The following is a 19,173-nucleotide window of genomic DNA, read 5'->3' on the forward strand; positions in this document are numbered from 1 at the left end:
TCTCGATCAGATGATGTCGAGATGCCAGTAGATATGGCTCCATCAGATAAATCGCGAGTGCGTGTATAAACAAATGATTGACTACGCTGGAGTGCCGCATTTTGAAATTGAAACTAACGCCCGGTTGGATTGTCTGGAAAAGATGATTTACTCCAAAATTGGCACGCCTAATTACTCCATCAATTAATCGATTTTTCTGATAATTGTTAGCTAGCGCTCTAGTTGTTGACAACCGCTACGGCGCTAACTAACAATTATTGGAAAAAACAATTAATTTCCGGAGTACCTAGGAGTCCAAATTTCGGAGTAAATAATGTTTCCCAAATAATCCATCCGGGCCTTAAATTTATGTCGTATTTTATATCTACGCCCAAAATGGCAAGTACGATATTAAATTATTGAAGTAAATCAATTAAACCTCACCGACAAATTTGTGAAGATATTTTTAATAACTGTTAATTCCTTGAAACACAAATAATCAGCAGTCGGAGGCTTTGAACTCAAACCCCCAGAACCGAGCCTCTACTTTGGTCAATCCTCTTTGAGTGGGGCTTTGGAGGGCGCCGAAAAATTTTTTCATTCAATCTCGAGGAATTATGGCATCCCGCACGAAAATTCGCCAATAATTCATTATCATTTAGTCGTTTAAACAATTGAGATTATTTGATTTTTAGGGAAGTGTCGGAGTGAAACAATCGTTCGGTGATAAATATCGGTTTTCAACTTTATTTCAATGATTTATCACAATAACTTATACTTTCCACTCGGATTACATGACCCAGAAAAACTCTGGAAACATTTAATATCATTGAACAACGTACATTATTCACAATAATTATTTTTATCAATAAACCCTTTTTTTTCTTCAATTCAACGATGAAAAAAAATTGTTTTGGCACACTCTTGCGGTGAATTGTGCTCGGTGTCTGGGACAAATAGAGTAATTTATCCATAGATTAGAAAAAGACAATTCTCCTTGGGGGGAGAATTATTTTAACGTGTCTTTCGCTCTATAGGGGAAATGGATTGTCTTTTATTTCAATTTCAGAGGAAATTTCACTTGTTGTCTGCCATTACGTGATTTGTGTTTTGAGTGGTTTGTTATGGATTCCTCTCGTAAATGCCGGAATCGGGAAATAACACTCGTGTAGTTGATCGAAAAATGATAATTATCGTTTATCAGTGCAGTATTATCACTGGGTTTTTTCCCCAACTTTATAGTTATTCAACAGTTATTATTCAACAGTTTAGGGAGTTATTTACACAGTTAACTCCTGATTTTTTGCACGTTTATAGATTGAAATATTTAGTTCTGCCCACGGAGGGGATAAAAAACTCGGCATTGTTTATTGATTAATCCGATAACAAATAGAAAATTATGTGCGGAGTGACGAAATTAACGTGAATATAAAAATAATCAAATCAATTTTCATTAGTTCAAAAGAAAATGGGATAGAATAAAAAATAGATTACTAAAAAAAAATATTTAAAAAATTGGTTTGAACCGTTTTTAAAAAATAATTTTTCATCTACTCGAATGATAAATTTTTCGTGATTCATTGGCAGTGGTAATTCATATGTCATCGTCACAATGAAAAATTAAATCCTGTCGATTTTATTATTGTTTATAATTCATTATATTTACCATAAATTACGAATGAATAAATAATGACTCGATAATTGATCTGGATCGATAATCCAATCAAATTAATCAATCACTTAATTAAGAATGATAGGGGAAATTGATAAAGAGTCGTACAGGACGTTTTTAAATCTTCAATAACTCGTGATTGGCTGAGTGAAATTTCCAGATTTTTCATTCACTTTGAAAATATTTTTCTAATCTTGAAAGTAAAACTTGACTCGTTCAGATCATGTCGTGAGATCTAGAGATATTGAAGATTTATGGGCGTCATTTTTAAGCCCCCAGCTTTATGTTATTCCTATTAGAGACATTTTTGGCACAAAACCGGAGTAATTAATTATTGAGTGACTCAAGGTCGTTCGATTAACATCTCTGATGATATTGTTTTAATACTCAGCTTAAATTTGTCGAGATGGTAGTCGATGATTATTTTATGTTATTCTGTTCCTCTCGTTTATTTTATGTGGACACGTGTTTTGAATGATCTTACTAAATTCAGTAATGCTGGATGGGGGGGTGTTAGGACAACTAGGGGGGGTCAGTTGGTATTTTGCTTGTTTGTGCGAAGTCGAGCTAGTCCTGAACGCTCACCCTCTTCCTCGTCTGAGGTACAGGGTGGACCACCACCCACAGCCCCTCTCGATGATGTTGCTTGCATCAGCTCTTGGTCTGGTCCATTTCTATGCTCATACAGAAGAATATTCAATGTCTCCTCGTAAATACGAGCCTCCGGGAATTCCACCTGATGAGAAAAAAATCATTATCATGATTAATTGATTATCACTGAATTTTTTAATGTCACGTGAGAATGAAATTCACAGAATAGTCAATCTTGTTCCCATAGTTTTGTGAATATCTCTGGAGAAAATAGATTTAGCGAAAAATGTCAGGGAAATTTTTTGTAGACAATTTCAATGTCTTTGAGATCGGTCCCTGTCATTTTTTCGGTAAACCCAATCGTTTCTTGTATTTTTTGAGGTAATTATCGGATATTTTTCGGGGGTAATTTCTGTTACCTTCGTGTGCTTCTTATCCGTTGTGTAAACAATCGAGTGACAACAGACCTCTCCGACCTTTCGCCCATGGCCGTAGAATGTCCAACAACATATTTCTATTGAGCCTATCACATCTTTTATGAAGAGTACTCTGCCATTGAATCTCAACGACATTTTGTCGAATAATTCGATATTTTTTAACAGATTGTCGTCTGATGTGCTGGAAGTATTTAAAATCAATTACTTGACTGAAAACTCGGCAATTTCACCAAAAATATTATCTCTGGTAATTGAAAATTGCCATGAGAGCAATTCTAAATTGAATGAAAAAGAATAATGTGAGGCTTTGAACAAGGCATTGTTACCTAGTGTAGGAATATTTATTGTTATGCCTATTGATAAGAAGTTTAACAACTGGTTTTGTTGTACTACTAATCAACAATTGCTCCTCCCTTTGCGATGTTATGAGTGCAACCCTGCAAATTGGCTCGGCCTCTCTCTCTTTTCTAAGTAGTGCCTTTTCGCAAGATTCTGCTAGTTCACTTATGCAATAATATTTCGACTCAGCGAGTAGCTCAGTAATTTCTTTAGTACTCTCCGGTAGACCCACTGATCCATCCCTGAGAAAATTTAAAATTGTACCGAAGTGCTTTCCACATCTGTCGATGAGAATCCATCCTGAAACATAAATAAACAGATTATCAATAACTCATTGGAGTTTTTTCCAAATATAACAATATCTTTGAATCCAGGAGAGTTAGCATAATTTTCCATTAGACCTTTTTTGTCGTCCTTCAGATTTACCACAAAAAATATCTTAACGAAAATTTTGATATTTCAATTAGATCTCGGGATATTCACGATTTAGAAAATGACGATTACGGAATAATTTGATTTTTTTTCTTTTTTTCTTTGCAATTGATAAAAATAATTAAAAAATTCACCTTCGGAGTCGGTGTGCACGTCCATTCGTCCACTGAACATAGCACGTAACATAGTGTCATGCTTTCTCAATGTACTGATAGTAGTGTAATGTAATGAACCACCGATATTTAATTTAACGTATTCCGATGGATAACGAATGACAGGTCTGTGATCCCCAGACATTCCTGGTGCGCTTACTAATAATCCTGGTGACGACGTCGATGTTGGCGACGACGTACCCGTCGGTGACGTTGGTTCCTCGATTTTATCGGGCGAAATGATCAACATTTAATGAACAAAAATAGCAGCGTCCACCGACACTGCGATTTTTCTTAATTTATTTATTTATCACTTTTTGGGGGATAACAGATCAACTCCGGTGGTTAATGGTTGAAATTCAATTCGCTGGATTTATTCACGATTGAATCATTCACTGGGTCTAGGTTACGAGTGTGCGGCGCATTTTTAACGGTTTTAGACGATTATTTCTGGTGGTTCCAGGGGATTCAGATGAGTTGAGACATTTTTTTGAGATCTCGAAGAGCTTTTGCAGTCACTGGGAGGTTCGTCAGACGATTATCGTCAGGGGGGACATGGAATAACACGGGAAAGGCGTGGAATGTGAAAATTTTGACAGATGGTGAAGTGGATTTGACAGATGATCGACGCACTCTTGTGGACGATCTTTGAAGTTTATGGAATTAATGAGGGATCATCGCCCTCCTTGACCTGGGGTTGGTACTCGAATTCTTGAGGCGATATTTTTATCTAACGCCGATTTTCCGGTGAAAACTTCGTGTCCTGCCTTATTTATGGGTACGGTCGACAAAAACGTTGCTGATCTCCCGTATAATTTCTGATTCGATACTCTCGCAGTCGCCATTTCGATTTCTTTCGACTTTCATCAATTCGATTTTTAAGCGGTAGCCATTATGTTCTCCTTTGTATATAAGGAATTGGTTGAGAAAACGCACAACAAAACGCGGGATTCGTCGTCCGTTGGCATTGACCGGTGCTTTTATTTCCTCGGGAGGAAAATATAAAAGTCTTCTTTGGGTGTTAGAAAGCTTTGGTTTTTTGAGATTTTCCGGCATTTTGGGGTCTCGAGGACACCGACTTCGAGATGGATTTTTTAGAGTATCCGGATATAACGGCAGAGGTTAAGGGTGCCATGGTAAGTTTAAATTTATATTAATATTATATTTCAATGCAGTTATCGATTTATTTGATTATTTTTTTATTCATCAAGTCAAATCTGTCAGGAATTCCTTAAATGACTCTCTAATTATTCTCTAAAAGATTCCAACTCATTACTCTGGAATTATTTATTAATTATTCCACCGATTAATGTAGACTCCAGGTCGGCTGAAGCTGACGGACCAGGCGTTACACTTCAAGAATCAGAAAACCGGAAAAGTGGAGCAAATATCGTCGAACGACATGGAAATGGTGAATTTTCAGAAATTCGTCGGTACCTGGGGTCTCCGGATATTTCTGAAGAATGGAATTCTCCACAGATTCCGTGGCTTCAAGGAGGCGGACCTGGAGAAGGTCTCCAAGTTCTTCAGTACGAATTACAAAAAGGACATGCTCGAGAAAGAATTGTCCCTGAAGGGGTGGAACTGGGGAACAGCGAAATTCACTGGATCAGTCTTGTCCTTCGACGTTGGCCACCACACAGCCTTTGAGGTTCCCCTCTACGACGTCTCCCAGTGTACTACAGGAAAAAATGAGGTCACTCTGGAGTTTCACCAGAACGACGACGCACCTGTCTCCCTCATGGAGATGCGTTTTCACATACCGGTGATGGACTCTGCTGAGACTGATCCAGTGGATTCCTTCCACCAGCAGGTGATGGACAAGGCTTCGGTGATTTCTGTTTCAGGGGATGCAATCGCCATCTTCAAGGAAATTCAGTGTCTCACACCTCGTGGTCGCTATGACATCAAAATTTTTCAATCGTTCTTTCAATTACATGGGAAAACATTCGATTACAAGATCCCAATGTCCACAGTATTGCGACTATTTCTTCTTCCTCACAAGGACAGTCGTCAGATGTTCTTCGTTGTTTCACTGGATCCTCCAATTAAACAAGGGCAGACACGTTATCATTATCTCGTTTTGTTATTCAATCAGGAGGAGGAAACGTCCATTGAATTGCCATTCACTGAGAAAGAACTCAAGGAGAGGTACGAGGACAAATTACCCAAGGACCTGTCTGGACCAACTTACGAGGTGCTGGGAAAAGTTATGAAGGTCATAATAAACCGTAAATTGACAGGACCTGGTGGTTTCGTTGGTCATTCAGGCACTCCAGCTATCGGTTGTTCCTTCAAGGCAGCAGCTGGCTACCTCTATCCTCTGGAGAGAGGTTTCATTTACGTTCACAAGCCACCGATTCACATAAGATTCGACGAAATAGCATCTGTTAATTTTGCCCGAGGTGGTGGTAGCACCAGGAGTTTTGATTTTGAAATTGAATTGACATCTGGTGTTGTTCACACGTTCTCCAGCATCGAGAAGGAGGAGTATGGAAAGCTCTTTGATTTTATCACCTCGAAGAAGCTGAGGGTAAAGAACAGGGGAAAGGGTGAGAAGGTTTCGTATGACAACGACTTTGGGGATTCTGATAATGAAGCGGAGCCTGATGCTTATCTGGCTCGGGTTAAGGCTGAGGCCAAGGAACGGGATGATGTCAACGACTCGGAGGAGGACGAGAGCACTGATGAGGACTTTAATCCTAATCAGGATGAAAGTGATGTTGCTGAGGAGTATGACTCGAATCCTGCGACAAGTGAGGACTCTGATGAGGAGGACAGCGATGCTAGCGGGAGGAAGGAGAAGAAGGAGAAAAAAAAAAGTAAAAGCGCTAAAACTGTTAGTGAGAAGCCGAGGAAACCCAGGAAGAAGAAGAAGGAGAGGGAGGAGGGCAGACCCAAAAGACCTGCCACAGCTTTCATGTTGTGGTTGAACAGTGCCAGGGAGAAGATAAAAGAGGATAATCCTGGTATAGCTGTTACTGAAATTGCCAAGAAAGCTGGGGAGATGTGGAAGACACTTGATGGAAAATCAGAATGGGAGAAGAAGGGACAGAAATTGAAGGAGGAGTACGCAGAGGCAATGAAGAAGTTTGAGGCAGCGGGTGGTGGCTCTAAGGATAAAGGAAAGGAGAAGCCGGAGAGGAAGAAGAGGGAGACCAAGAAGGATTCCAAGAAAGATGTCTCGCCGGCGAAGGCTGGCTCGTTTAAAAGCAAGGAGTACATTTCTGATGACGACAGCAGCAGTGATGAGAGCAAGAAGTCCAAAGGGAGTGATGATGAGAGCGAAGGGGAGAAGAAAAAAACGGTTAAGAAGGGAGGAGAGAAACGTCCAGCAGCTGTGAGTTTAATTTTCAATCTTAGTTCCAATTTAATTGAAAGTATGAAAATTATTTTTAATTATGAGTTCAAATGCTATTCAAACGCAATTTTATTCAATTAATGAAATGGGAGATTTTTTTAAATAATTACAATTATTTTTCTATTCAGAACGACAAAAAGAGGGTGAAAAAGGGGAGAAAGGAATCCTCTGGGTCGAGTGAGGAAGAGGAAATCGAGGAGAGCGATGAATCTACTGGCAGTGATTAAATACTTAATCTAAATTATTGTTAACACAAATGTTACAATTGAATAAGTTAAACTGTAAATTTTTCTCCTATTGTTCCTTGTATTTTTTCCATATTTTTCATTAAGAGCAATTAATAATATTCATTTTCAGTAAATACTCTATGGCAAGTTTTTTTAATGTTTACTGAAGGTCACAGAAAAATTAGATGAGGGGAAATTAAGAAAAATAGATCTTGTCGTATTTACAGGGAATCTTTTGTGGTCAACTGTCAGCTCGGTGACTTTTTCTCGTTTTCGGTTCCCAAGTGGTTTATCTCGATGTCTTTCAGCTCGATATTCTGCTCTTTCATCGATTTCTGTGAAATTCAGGGAAAAATTCGTAGTTTAATTTGGACGGTTCTTTCGTTAATAATTCATCATTTCGATTATTAATTTAGTTCAGACTTTCGTGCACATTCTCTCCACATTTTTCACCCTGAATTACTTCGATTTGTATTCAGACTCGCCGAATTTTATTGCATTCGTTTAAAATTCATGAAAAAAATCAAGTTGACATTTTATTGGAGCCGTCAATTTGTCTGAATTTTCGACTTATCTCGAAAAATATCGATTCTAGGAGGAAAAATCATCAGCCCTTTTTTTTCGTTAACTTAGTGAACTACAAAAAAGTCCTCTGAAGATTTCACCGGAGAGCAATAGATTTCGGGATAAAACGAATTAAAATCCCACATTTGGTTTTTTTCGTAATTTTTAATTGGTGATTTATTGGAAATTCCAGATTTTTTGATAATAATTATTAGTCATTGACACGTGCCTGCACACACTCTTTATAAACCTTGAGAAGAGGTGCACAGATGGAATCATCTGTGTGGCCCTTCATAAATCGCTCGGTGAACCAATTATTGAAGCACTCGTCGTAATTCTTCTTGAGCTCCTGGCACGCCTCCATCCCCTGCAATAAATCATCATAAAAAGTAACAATTTAAATTACCTTCACACATTGTTGATAAACTTTGAAGAGAGGGGCGCACATAGAGTCATTTGTATCCCCTTTGAGAAAATTTTCAGTGAACCAAGTTTGAAAGCACATGTCGTACTCTCTCTTAATCTCATTGCAAGCATCACCTAGGCTATTCATGTCCCAGTTATTACTTTCGTCACTTTCCTCTATCTAAAGATCCAAAAAATACATTGAGTCAATGGGTCGTCACTTGAATACACCAAGTCCTTAATTCAGTGTTTATTAACAAATTAGGGTTTGCCATTAGCTAGGTGAAATAAATGAATATCTTTACAAAATGAGAATAAAAATAATTGGAACGCTAATAATCCCAGCCTCCAACTATTTTTTATTTAATTTGAAATAATTCCAACAGTCATTGATTAATAAATTAATTCCAACCGAATGTTTAAGACAATGCCCTGAAAATGCGAATTTTTCTCATTAAAAATCAACGAAAATGCCAGGAACTGGAACATTGACTTAATTTATTTAATTATTATAGCTTTTACTATTGGTGGTCCATGAAAAACTATTTTATTCAAAGGCAAAAAAATAACAAAAAAAAATTCACTTGTCACTTGTCCTAAAAGACGAGAAATTACTCCATGACAAATGAATGATAATAATTAATTTAGTAATAATTCAATTTGATAATAATACATTTTCTAATCACCTCGAATTATTTATTCTCCTATGATTTCACTGAAGTGATAGGTTACTGTATTTTTCTGATAATTTTAATTCGATTTTTCGGAGATTTCATGTAAAGGTTGAGGCAATTGTTGATAATTATTGTTGATTGTTCCTGATTGATTGTTATTAAAGGACAAATCAGGGGTGACTGTCAATAAATGAGGGAAACTCCTGTTTTTCTTGTTGATTGGAAAATTCACTGGTTCTCTGTTGATAACGAAAATTTGAAGCACGTGCTGTTGAAAATACAGATATCTATTTGCCCCGTAAAACTTATTCAAATAATAATTTCCCTTCCCCTGCAATTCAAACATCAATTATTCCCCTCCACTGGGCAATTATTTGGCCAATTATTTGCATTATTTTTTAATTACAAAATCACTCGGTTATTCGTAATTAAATATTTACTATTTCCCGTTGATTACAAGAATAAATTCAAATATCAGGTTCTACGACTCTTTCTACAAGAATAAAATACTCCATGAAATATTAATAACAAATGGGATTTCTCGTATTGATAATTAGTTTATAACGGGTTCGACTTCAGTAATAATTTTGATCACCATGAAAATTCGTTTTCCTCTGAATTTTCCATGGAAAACGTAAATAATGGGGAATATTGTCTACGAAGTTGAATTCTGATTAGTTAATCCTGAATCTGATTAATTCATCGATCGACATTTTTAATTACAAATTAAGAAGGTTGTGGGGGAGAGAATTGTCGTATCAAGTACATTTTATTGAATTTAGTTCTGAGTTCAAGTCTGGATCGTCTGGATGTAACCTCACGTCACATTTGCAGTCCATGTGTTAAGTTAGTGCTGTTGATTAAAAAAAGGTGATAATGGTGTCGAAAAATGAGGATATTGCAGACGTTCCACTGAATCATGAGGTGAGTCCTAGAAATTTCCATAGATCTATCAATTTCTAGTGTTTCAAAGGATTTTCAGTGGTTCTAGAACTAGTTGAGGTTAGAATACTCTAAATCTCAAAGACCAATTTTACTGTGAATTATCAGCAAATTAATTAATCACATTTTATTAACATTAAGTACGCAATCATCGGAAAATGAGATATTAACGTCTCCCCAGTAAAAAATCGTTTGTGCTATTGAAATTCTCATTTTTCTCGGAGAATTCGGTGGAATAATTTATCGATATTTAATAAATAAAGAATGGTTTTTCATTCGTGATAATTTATTTAGCTGGTGGGACTTGATTCAAATCTATAGTATTTCGTCTATATTATTTTATTTACTTTATAATTTTTTAATTCCTTTAATTGAAGACATTTACGTGAAAATTGAAGAGAAAATTTGTTTTTTGATAAAATTATTTTGGAGATGATGGAATATTGAAGTAGATCGCAGTCTTTGAGTATTCAATCAATTTTCAAATGTAAATCTATCAATCAATCGGAGCGAAATTCATTCCACACTGAAAAAAAATCATCACAGAATACCCCACAATGAATTAATAATCCGCCTACTCTCGTATGAAGTCCAAGGCGAAAGAAATACCAGTACTAGTTCTACAATTATTATCCATCGATATTTCCTACCGTCGGAGGAAAAAAAATTATGTCACGGTGAGAATTTCTCACGTGTCATTTCCATCCCTCGATTATCGAACAAATTGTGGATTATTCCCTCAATTTAATCGATTCAATTCTCTCAATGAGATAACGACATCAAAAACTAATTAAAAAAACTTGAAATCTTCATATTTAATCAATTACTTCACGAATAACTATAATTTTTGTATGAACAATTCGTTATTGCAAATTTCGAGATTTTTCACTTGAAATTCCAGAATCAATTGTTTCTTTTTATCTGAAATTTATTTCTTCATCATTGCAAATTACTATAATAAATATTCTTAAGGCTCGGGTGGATTATCTAGAAAAGATAATTTACTCCGTAATTCGGATTCCTAATTACTTTGGCAATTAATCGTTTTTTTCAATAATTGTTAGCTAGCGTTCTAGCGGTTGTCAACAACTAGGCCGCTAGCTAACAATTATCGGAAAAAACGATTAATTGATGGAGTAATTAGAAGTCCCAATGTTGGAGTAAATTATCTTTTCCAGACAGTCCATTGGGGTCTTAAACAAGAATATGATCCACACGTGCCTCTTCATAACTCAAACTCTCAGTTTAAGGGCCGGATGGAGTATCTCGGAAAGATAATTTACTCCAAAATTGGGATTCCTAATTACTCCGCCAATTAATTATTTTTTCCGATAATTGTTAGCTAGCGTTCTAGTCGTTGACAACCACTAGAACGCTAGCTAACAATTATTGAAAAAAAAACGATTAATTGCCAGAGTAATTAGGAATCCCAATTTTGGAGTAAATTATTTTTTCCAGATAATCCAACCGGTCCTTTAAATCTAGACACTAATCTTTCACGCGTCCATAACAAAAATGAAAAACAAAAAAAAAACGTTATATAACTAAAAATTGCAATAAGCAAATAATAAAGCGGTGGATTAATCAGTATTCAAACGTTGCCATGCCACTATCGATTCCATTCTGCGCATGAACCGGAGCACCATAATTGTCCCACATTCGATGGATCCAACCCAGTGTCCAACGGAGTGTCAATCGTCAAGACACTCGTGATGACGCGCTCTAAAATCCTCGGAAAACCCCAAAAAAATCCCCAAAACCCCTGTCCCCTGCGATGCTAAACGCATCGAATTCCCTGACCAGCTGTTGCTCACTGCAATCATCACGAGGACCACCGGAGCTGAAAAAAACCCGTCGTCTTCATGGTCTCCAACTGCCCCTCCATCCGCAACAACTAGGGGGCTGGTTGTTGCTAGTGTTATTAACCCTCGGTGGATTTATCTCGGTGGTACCCCAGCTATCAACAGCCCTACGTACATCCGTGACAATAATCCTTCTGCTGACTCTCGTTATTCACACTATAACCCACATATTTGCCCTCATAATTGACCCATCTGACCCACAAGTGCGTGAACAACCCACGAACAATGTTGTACCCGAATTTGACAGGACAAAGCATCTCCATGTCATTGAAAATGGAAGGTGTCATCTCTGCAACATAACGATCACCTCCAAGAGGACAAAGCACTGTTCGGTCTGCAACAAGTGCGTTAAAAAATTCGATCACCACTGCATGTGGTTGAACAATTGCATCGGCAGTCGTAATTACAAGTACTTCATTGTATGCGTTGTATCGGCTATTGTCGGTGCTGTTATTCTGGTAGCAATTAGCTTCTGCCAAGTTGTTGTGACAATCGAGCATCAGAACGCTGGCAATTCCATGATGGAGAACATCACGATGCCGATTGTATCGATACAACCGATTCAGAGTACCAGTACTTTGATAATCATCTCGGTCGTTGGTGTTTTGTCAGCGATAGCTGCTGCTTTGCTCATACATCTGTGTATTTTTCACGGATACATCGCTTATTTGGGTTTAACGACTTATGAATATGTGAGAAATAAGAGGGAGCAGAGGGCCGTTGTCCAGGAGGTGAAACCACCACGGAAGTTTGGTAATCTTGATAATTATCATTTCTGCAAGGATGTGAATGTCGAGGAGACGAGGGTAGCTGATGCTAATCAGGTGTTCATATGCTCGACGCATTCCGAGAGCAAGACGAGGAGTAGAGACAAGCGCAACTTTCATTTGTACTTTACTTATGAAACCCCGGAGGATGCCACGTCCTTCGAGCTCACCCAGACGACGATCTCTGGGGATCAGAGACTCCAGGACTTGGAAGCCAAAGTCGCCGAGATGAAACCACTCACACCGTCGCCCGTTTCCTGCTGCTTCTCCATCATGAATCACAGCTGGACAGAGCGCAAGAAGAAGAAGAGCCATCGCAATGACGACGACAAAGTCGTCACCAGGTGCACACCTGTTCGTCGGATTCAGACATTTTTTCGCAGCAGATTGCGAAAAAATGCGCGGCAGAGGGCCCTGGACTCAACGCGTGGAAGGAAAAATCGGATTGGACCAATTGGATCGACCGAGGAGGTGAATGTCGAGGAGAAGCTCGAGGAGAAGGTCGAGACGATCGCTGCGGGTGTTCCTCAAGGGATTGCAGGAGTTAATCCTGGAATTCCTGATTGTAGTCTTGAGGTTCCTGTGAGACCTCTCAAGCTACCGCCACTTCAGTTACCCTCTGTCGATGATGTTATATGTGAGAACACTGTGTTCAGTATGCCCGTCTCCAAGAGGAATCAGATGAGAATCCGGAGGCCCAGCTTCCACAGGCGACCGAGATTCAAAATGAGTCCTCATGTCACACAATCAGCTCAATTGTCACCCATTCCAGAGTCAGAGTTCTCAAAACCTGCGTCACCAAGATCACCACCGAAGCTCAAGCATTTCGCATTTCCGCCCACTTCCACTGACTGATTTATTTTATTTCACATTGTGTTCGCTGGGGGAGGGGAAATTTATTTTCTCCAACGAATCCTCTAATTCGATTTTTTCTTTATCGTCAGACGAAATCGGTTACTGATTCATTTCACACTAGATTATTATTATACTAATAATAATGATAATTGGTTATTATTAACGGGTATTACTTATTAGTAATTACTATTCATTTTTTAATATGGGAGTACTTATTTGTAAATAATTCAATGAGTCGACTTTTCAAATTTGAGAAGTAATTTATCTTGTTTATTGCGGGGAAGGAAACATGATTATAATCAAAATAATTATAATAACGCCGAGGAATGATTTTTATGGTTATAATTTTTTAAAAATTGGATTGATGGTTTTTTTCTCGGACTGTGCTTTTTTGGAATCGGTTCCAGTGATAATTATTTTTACAATTTCTTTTGAAATATTTAAGGTAAAAATTGTCATTAGTGTCTATTGCGGTATGTAGGATCAAACGAACAGTATTCTAAAGAGTAATTCGAGTGCAATATTGATTTAATAATTGTAATTGAATATTTCAGTGGTGAAGTGGTAAGAAGATAATGGATTATTTCTGTGAATATTTCAAGAAGGAAAATCAGAATCTTTTTATAGAGTTACATAATTAATTAAACATATCTCTATTTATTCACTGAATAAAAATAATCGATGGGCTTTTTTTTTTGCTGATACATCTACCACTTCTCTGCGGATTTATTCTCCATTTCTATAATAGCAGATCACCTAGAGAGTATTTTTGTAATGATAACATTAAATTCAATAGCAGAAGTAATGATTAAGCGAAGGGGATAGGATCTAGAGATAAAAAATGGGATTAAAGTAATAATCAAAAGCATTTGTTCTAATAATTAATTTTTCATTTGTGAAAGTAAATAAATTATCCGTCCCGCTCAATGAAAAACCTCTAGATATTATTTTTTACGACTGTAATCGATAATTCGAAATAAAGACCGGTGGGTTGGACATTTCGTTTGATTTTTTTTAATTGTTTTTTGTTTATGGGGAATCACCTGGTGGCACCTGGCACGGGATCCAATCCCAGAAAACAAATTCCCATTTCCGTTGCGTGACAGAAATCATCGCGTGACTATTTTCTCCTCGAGCTCTAACTCCCACTGGATAAAAACCCAATAATTTTCAACTGCATTGTCCCATGAACAAATAATTATTGCTATAATTTATTGCAAATCGTCAAGCTCAAAAATTTATCTTTACTTTCTATGAAAGCCACTGACGCTAATTTTATATTTGAAAACAGTAAAAAAATATCTTTAAAAACCGAGGAAAAATTTGTTAAACAATTGCGAAGGAATAAATAAATGAATTTCTACAGAAATATGAAAAATTAATGGAAATCGTTTATTTTTTTAATCTACAGTTTTTTTTTGTGGGAGATATTTTCTTTGTTTATCTGGATGATAATATTTATAGCGTTAGCATTAGTTAATTTATAAATAAATTATATTTGATTTTTCGGTCGATGAGGTCGTTTTCCATTCCAGTCAGAGGCTCGTGTGAGCACTTTTCCCAGTCCTGTCTCGACGTCATCGAAGCACCAGTTTCCTTTTATCTCGAAAACATCTGGAATTAAATTAATTAATTAATTAATTAATTGCTGCGTTGAGCAACAATTAAAACCTAAAATTCAATTCACATTTAACTCCTGGTTTTTTTTATTTCTCTTGGAGAATAAGTGGATCTTTTACAATTGGTAATTAATGCAGTAATTATATTTACTTACTGGCGATGCATGTCCACACATTACTCATACTTTTCAGAGTTATTTTGTCTCCTGTCTTTTTGACAGCTGTCAATCTCATCGCGACTTCTCTGTCAAGTAATCGTTGAAGAATCGCTAGTGCCTGTTTCGATACTGATGTTTCTTTCGAGTTCCAGAAGAACTGAAGCAATTTAATCTGCAATTTAATTTGACTATTCGAATTATTCATTGCTTTCGAATAATTAATTACTGACTCATTAATAATATTCCAATGTAATCTTTAATTAAATTTATTAAATATAATTTTGGAATTTCCTTCGAAGTGTTTTGATAATTACAAAATTGAGTTTTTGGGAATTGGAGGAAAAATTGGAGGGAAAATTATTGGAAAACTCACGAAATCTCGTTGACACTCTTCACTTGACAGCTTTTCATCCAATTCTTTGAGAACCTCTATCGTAGGTAGAGGGAAAGGAATGTTATAGGTCTGAGAAAAAGATTCTCCAAAATTTCCACCTTGCAATGCTTCCAAATTTTCTCTGTCTCTCTTCTGCTCCAGCAAGAGTTTCAGAATTTTCTGCTGAGTTCTCCGGATTCCGTCCAGCTTATCGTCAATTTTCGTCTGAAAATCATGGAGTTCTGCAAAATCAAACGAAAATCGATAGCAACATTATCAATAAATACCACGTGAAATTTTATTTACAAATCTCTACCGACTTTTCATATATAAAAGTTTAATTTTCTCAATTTTTCCAATGAAATATTCGAATATTCGATCAAAAAGGGAATGAGGAAATGAGGAAATGAGGAAAAACGAGTTTTTTTGTTGAAAAAAAAATGATAAAAACGGTGGATAGATGGAATAATTAATTTATTATACCTTGTTTGGTGGCAATTGCATCAGACATATCAAGAGGATCAGCAAAAACCCTGGGAACTTTGGCAGGTGGTGGACAATCAGAGGCAGTGAACTCCTCATCATCATCGCTAGGTGGTTCATACTTGAGGCCAATTTCCTCAGGAGGTGCCCCAGGAAAAATCCCATTCTGAAGAATTTTCCATAGTTCGCAGAGATTTTCATCGTCCATTCCAGTTTTAATCGCCCAAGATCGAAGCTGCGATGCTGTTTTACTCGGATTTGGCTCCATAATCGATCACTCCAGACAATTGTCAACAAATTTCATAACCTTCTCCAGGTTTTCTAGATAGAGATAGATTGAGAAAGATGGAAGTAAAAAATCTGTCGGCAGCGCGACAGCTGCGACGTTCGTTACGACACCGCCCTGTACTACACTGCGCAGTTCAACGTTAATTGAAAAAAAAAAGCAATAAACAAATGATAATTGATAAATAATTTGAGATGCATCGATTGCCCCAGGTGCTACCCATTTATTTATGCATTCAGAATCATTAATTCATAATAAAATGAGACAGGAAACCATTTTTTTATGTTTAAATAAATTATTGGTGGTATACTGTGCAATGATAAAATAACAAATGAAATAAATAATATATGAATAGTGACTAATGAATTAAACAGATTTAACTCTGCGGTTCTTTTTTGTCAGTTTTGCAATTCAATGGTAATAAATTATTCGAATGAATTATTGTTATTGTACGATGCAATAGTTAAAGTTGAGTAATAAATGAAATAGTTGGAAGTTGTAGGTATTTTTGGAAATTTTGCAGTGAATAAAAAATTATTTTCATTTCAATTTCTTCCACAGGTTTTGGAGTGCAAGGGGAGAAGAGAGGATTTATGGGAGAAATTGGGAAGACCTAGGAATATTGTAGCTCCAATGGTTGATGCCAGTGAATTAGCTTGGAGATTACTTTCACGTCGACATAATTCTCATCTCTGCTACACCCCAATGTATCACGCACAAGTTTTTTGCAGAGACTCCAAATACAGAAAAGATGCACTCGCCAGTTGTCCAGAGGATCGACCCCTGATAGTTCAAGTAATTAAGATTCATCTCCATTAATTAAAATATTATTATTTTAATTGATTAATTTCGATCGATCGAAAAATTGGAGATATTGATAATTTGTTCATTTTTATTTCATTCTTTTTTACTTTGCAATAATTAGAATACTATATGATGAGTGAATGTTATGGAGAAATGACATTAATTTTTCATAGCTTTTTTTGTTCTCAGTTCTGTGGAAACGATCCCATTACTTTGTTGGAGGCAGCGCAATTGGCCGAACCTTTTTGCGATGCAATCGATATTAATATCGGGTGTCCCCAGGCCATAGCCAAACGAGGACATTACGGAGCTTTTTTGCAGGACGATTGGGAATTATTAAATAAAATAGGTAACAATCTCTTTTCGATCTCATTTCGGCAATCGACAGCCCTAGTAAATTAATTTCATTATTTTACAATTAAAAATTAATTTGAAAAGAAACGAAGATTCAGTTTCACTCTGAATAATTGTAATAATTTTAATTCTACTGAGAAATTATTGATTATTGTTAAATTATTGTGAAGTACTATTATTGAGTGAATTACTTGCAGTGAAAACATTGAGTGAAGGACTGAAAATCCCTGTGACGTGCAAGCTTCGGGTTTTTCCGGAAATAGAAAAAACAGTGGCTTATGCTAAAATGTTAGAGTCATCGGGCGCTAAATTATTGACAGTTCATGGAAGAACGAGAGAACAGAAGGGCCCGATGACAGGTAAAATTAATTAACAAACGTTTCCCCAGATAAATGCCAAAATCACTCGATTATCATTATTATTATTATATTATTGTTATTACTACTATTTTAATTACATTATATTTTAATAGGTCTAGCTTCCTGGGAGCACATAAAAGCTGTTCGTGAGGCAGTGAAAATTCCGGTATTTGCCAATGGAAATATCCAGTGCCTCCAGGACGTGGACAGATGCATTTCGGAGACTGGAGTCCAGGGAGTCATGTCGGCTGAGGGTAATTTATTCAATCCCTTGATTTTCGAGGGTTCTTATCCCCCGAGTTGGGAGCCAGCCGAAGAGTATCTGAATCTAGTGGAAAAATATCCAGCATCCCCTGCTTTTATTCGTGGGCACTTATTTAAATTATTCCAACACACGTAAGAGCTGTTTATAATTATTTTTCAATCAGGGAATACTTCTTTCTCGACATGGCGTTTTATCATTTTATCGTTTATGGACCAATTTCTTTTTATCTTCATTTATTTATTGCTTGTAGATTATGTTTACCAGAAAATTCAGAGGAGCGATCGATTCTAGCGGGTAATTCCAACATGGAGAATTTTAGAGCTGTAGTTTTGAAAATGAAGGAGAGATATTTACCTTATCACGAGGGAGAAATCGTTTGGCAGTCGAAGCCAGAAGGTGATTATTCTTATTAAATCGTTTGATTGAATATAAAATTTATAGGGAAGAATCCATTGGGAAAGTACTCGTAATTTTTGTTTTTTTAGATTACAACCTGGTGCTTCCTCCATGGCTCTGCCAACCGTACGTCAGAGACTCGCCAGAGGATCACATGAGCAAAGTGGAAGCGAAGAGAATCGAAATAGTGAGCTAATCTTGTTTTATATCTTTCAAATTCATTTCAATTTTTAATATTTCATCAATTATAAGGAAAATATGGGGGTGAAAAGGGATTACCTGGACGACGAGGGGAATCTAGTCTCCAGGAAGAAGATGAAGAAACTGAGGAGAATCGCCAGACGACCTCATCGGGGACCCAGTGTCAAAAAAGGCTCCGATCTCTGCACCAGCTGTCCTAATCCCGTGGTAAATTCCAATTAATCGTCTCTCCATCTAAAACAATAATTGTAATTCTTTAATTAATTATAGAATAATGAATTTTGCTTGTATCCCCAGGGAATGAAGTGCGAATACAAAATGTGTCGTCAGTGCTGTAGAAATAAATGTTACAATGACAATCTCGACTGTTTGGGCCACCGAAATCTCACGAAAACACGTCGAAAAATGGCAGTGGAGTTCAAAAAACAGCGAGGAGAGGAATACTCCACTGAAAAAATCATTAACACCGATGATTAATTAAATATTAATTACTTTTAATAATGAAAAGACGATAATTTTCTTTGCCGTCGTTTCATTTATTTCTTGCAATCCCGATTACCTTTTTAACGAATAAACTTGTCAAATTTTTATTATTATTTTTATTATTAATCCTTAT

The 19,173-nt window shown here is 36.6% G+C and overlaps 6 protein-coding genes across 10 annotated transcripts; 3 read left to right on the top strand and 3 right to left on the bottom strand.

Moving 5' to 3' along the window:
* Window positions 1–2,071: 2,071 nt before the first annotated feature.
* On the bottom strand, window positions 2,072–4,275 carry LOC105269808 (BTB/POZ domain-containing adapter for CUL3-mediated RhoA degradation protein 3). The gene is made up of 4 exons (XM_011310338.1): window positions 3,585–4,275; window positions 3,006–3,318; window positions 2,662–2,860; window positions 2,072–2,387 (listed from the first exon to the last, which is right to left on the bottom strand). Exons 1-4 carry the CDS (start codon window positions 3,850–3,852, stop codon window positions 2,184–2,186), a joined length of 984 nt encoding a protein of 327 aa, XP_011308640.1. The 5' UTR covers window positions 3,853–4,275; the 3' UTR covers window positions 2,072–2,183.
* A 223-nt stretch (window positions 4,276–4,498) lies between these two features.
* Ssrp (structure specific recognition protein) lies at window positions 4,499–7,260 on the top strand. Its single transcript, XM_011310339.1, has 3 exons — window positions 4,499–4,738; window positions 4,918–6,942; window positions 7,092–7,260. The coding sequence occupies exons 1-3, from the start codon at window positions 4,688–4,690 to the stop codon at window positions 7,188–7,190; spliced, it is 2,175 nt and encodes a 724-aa protein (XP_011308641.1). The 5' UTR covers window positions 4,499–4,687; the 3' UTR covers window positions 7,191–7,260.
* Window positions 7,261–7,283: 23 nt separating this feature from the next.
* Window positions 7,284–9,113, bottom strand: LOC105269814 (TP53-regulated inhibitor of apoptosis 1-like). 3 transcript variants are annotated; one of them, XM_011310347.1, is made up of 3 exons: window positions 8,846–9,113; window positions 7,984–8,121; window positions 7,284–7,525 (listed from the first exon to the last, which is right to left on the bottom strand). In XM_011310347.1, exons 2-3 carry the CDS (start codon window positions 8,116–8,118, stop codon window positions 7,439–7,441), a joined length of 222 nt encoding a protein of 73 aa, XP_011308649.1. In that variant the 5' UTR covers window positions 8,119–8,121; window positions 8,846–9,113; the 3' UTR covers window positions 7,284–7,438. The 3 variants fall into 3 exon arrangements, with proteins under 3 accessions (XP_011308649.1, XP_011308648.1, XP_011308650.1); XM_011310346.1 differs by lacking the exon at window positions 7,984–8,121 and adding an exon at window positions 8,161–8,340 and having other exon boundaries at window positions 8,846–9,107; XM_011310348.1 differs by lacking the exon at window positions 8,846–9,113 and adding an exon at window positions 8,201–8,289.
* A 210-nt stretch (window positions 9,114–9,323) lies between these two features.
* Dus1 (Dihydrouridine synthase 1) lies at window positions 9,324–19,076 on the top strand. Of its 3 annotated transcripts, none has more exons than XM_011310340.1 (9): window positions 9,324–9,757; window positions 16,740–16,973; window positions 17,172–17,331; window positions 17,534–17,695; window positions 17,809–18,091; window positions 18,211–18,356; window positions 18,446–18,543; window positions 18,609–18,764; window positions 18,855–19,076. In XM_011310340.1, exons 1-9 carry the CDS (start codon window positions 9,710–9,712, stop codon window positions 19,032–19,034), a joined length of 1,467 nt encoding a protein of 488 aa, XP_011308642.1. In that variant the 5' UTR covers window positions 9,324–9,709; the 3' UTR covers window positions 19,035–19,076. The 3 variants fall into 3 exon arrangements, with proteins under 3 accessions (XP_011308642.1, XP_011308643.1, XP_011308645.1); XM_011310341.1 differs by lacking the exon at window positions 9,324–9,757 and adding an exon at window positions 16,292–16,390; XM_011310343.1 differs by lacking the exon at window positions 9,324–9,757 and adding an exon at window positions 16,459–16,595.
* LOC105269813 (uncharacterized) lies at window positions 11,474–14,544 on the top strand. Its single transcript, XM_011310345.1, has one exon. The coding sequence runs from the start codon at window positions 11,550–11,552 to the stop codon at window positions 13,257–13,259; it is 1,710 nt and encodes a 569-aa protein (XP_011308647.1). The 5' UTR covers window positions 11,474–11,549; the 3' UTR covers window positions 13,260–14,544.
* On the bottom strand, window positions 14,631–16,242 carry LOC105269812 (uncharacterized). Its single transcript, XM_011310344.1, has 4 exons — window positions 15,893–16,242; window positions 15,410–15,651; window positions 15,034–15,208; window positions 14,631–14,873 (listed from the first exon to the last, which is right to left on the bottom strand). Exons 1-4 carry the CDS (start codon window positions 16,158–16,160, stop codon window positions 14,752–14,754), a joined length of 807 nt encoding a protein of 268 aa, XP_011308646.1. The 5' UTR covers window positions 16,161–16,242; the 3' UTR covers window positions 14,631–14,751.
* Window positions 19,077–19,173: the final 97 nt, after the last annotated feature.

Source organism: Fopius arisanus, unplaced genomic scaffold (assembly GCF_000806365.1).
Source record: "Fopius arisanus strain USDA-PBARC FA_bdor unplaced genomic scaffold, ASM80636v1 scaffold00075, whole genome shotgun sequence".
In the NCBI taxonomy this organism is placed as follows: domain Eukaryota; kingdom Metazoa; phylum Arthropoda; class Insecta; order Hymenoptera; family Braconidae; genus Fopius; species Fopius arisanus.

Excerpts from the sequence above, each read along its gene's own strand:
- LOC105269808 (XM_011310338.1), bottom strand. The coding sequence starts at position 3,852 with ATGTTGATCATTTCGCCCGATAAAATCGAGGAACCAACGTCACCGACG. Across the intron at positions 3,319-3,584 it reads CGTGCACACCGACTCCGAAG|GATGGATTCTCATCGACAGA; the intron begins GTGAATTTTTTA and ends TTTATGTTTCAG. Across the intron at positions 2,388-2,661 it reads CGGATAAGAAGCACACGAAG|GTGGAATTCCCGGAGGCTCG; the intron begins GTAACAGAAATT and ends TTTTCTCATCAG.
- Ssrp (XM_011310339.1), top strand. The coding sequence starts at position 4,688 with ATGGATTTTTTAGAGTATCCGGATATAACGGCAGAGGTTAAGGGTGCC. Across the intron at positions 4,739-4,917 it reads CAGAGGTTAAGGGTGCCATG|ACTCCAGGTCGGCTGAAGCT; the intron begins GTAAGTTTAAAT and ends CGATTAATGTAG. Across the intron at positions 6,943-7,091 it reads GAGAGAAACGTCCAGCAGCT|AACGACAAAAAGAGGGTGAA; the intron begins GTGAGTTTAATT and ends TTTTCTATTCAG.
- LOC105269814 (XM_011310346.1), bottom strand. The coding sequence starts at position 8,307 with ATGAATAGCCTAGGTGATGCTTGCAATGAGATTAAGAGAGAGTACGAC. Across the intron at positions 7,526-8,160 it reads TTTATCAACAATGTGTGAAG|AAATCGATGAAAGAGCAGAA; the intron begins GTAATTTAAATT and ends TGAATTTCACAG.
- Dus1 (XM_011310340.1), top strand. The coding sequence starts at position 9,710 with ATGGTGTCGAAAAATGAGGATATTGCAGACGTTCCACTGAATCATGAG. Across the intron at positions 9,758-16,739 it reads ACGTTCCACTGAATCATGAG|GTTTTGGAGTGCAAGGGGAG; the intron begins GTGAGTCCTAGA and ends TTTCTTCCACAG. Across the intron at positions 17,332-17,533 it reads GGAATTATTAAATAAAATAG|TGAAAACATTGAGTGAAGGA; the intron begins GTAACAATCTCT and ends AATTACTTGCAG.
- LOC105269813 (XM_011310345.1), top strand. The coding sequence starts at position 11,550 with ATGCTAAACGCATCGAATTCCCTGACCAGCTGTTGCTCACTGCAATCA.
- LOC105269812 (XM_011310344.1), bottom strand. The coding sequence starts at position 16,160 with ATGGAGCCAAATCCGAGTAAAACAGCATCGCAGCTTCGATCTTGGGCG. Across the intron at positions 15,652-15,892 it reads TGCAATTGCCACCAAACAAG|AACTCCATGATTTTCAGACG; the intron begins GTATAATAAATT and ends TTGATTTTGCAG. Across the intron at positions 15,209-15,409 it reads AAGAGTGTCAACGAGATTTC|ATTAAATTGCTTCAGTTCTT; the intron begins GTGAGTTTTCCA and ends ATTAAATTGCAG.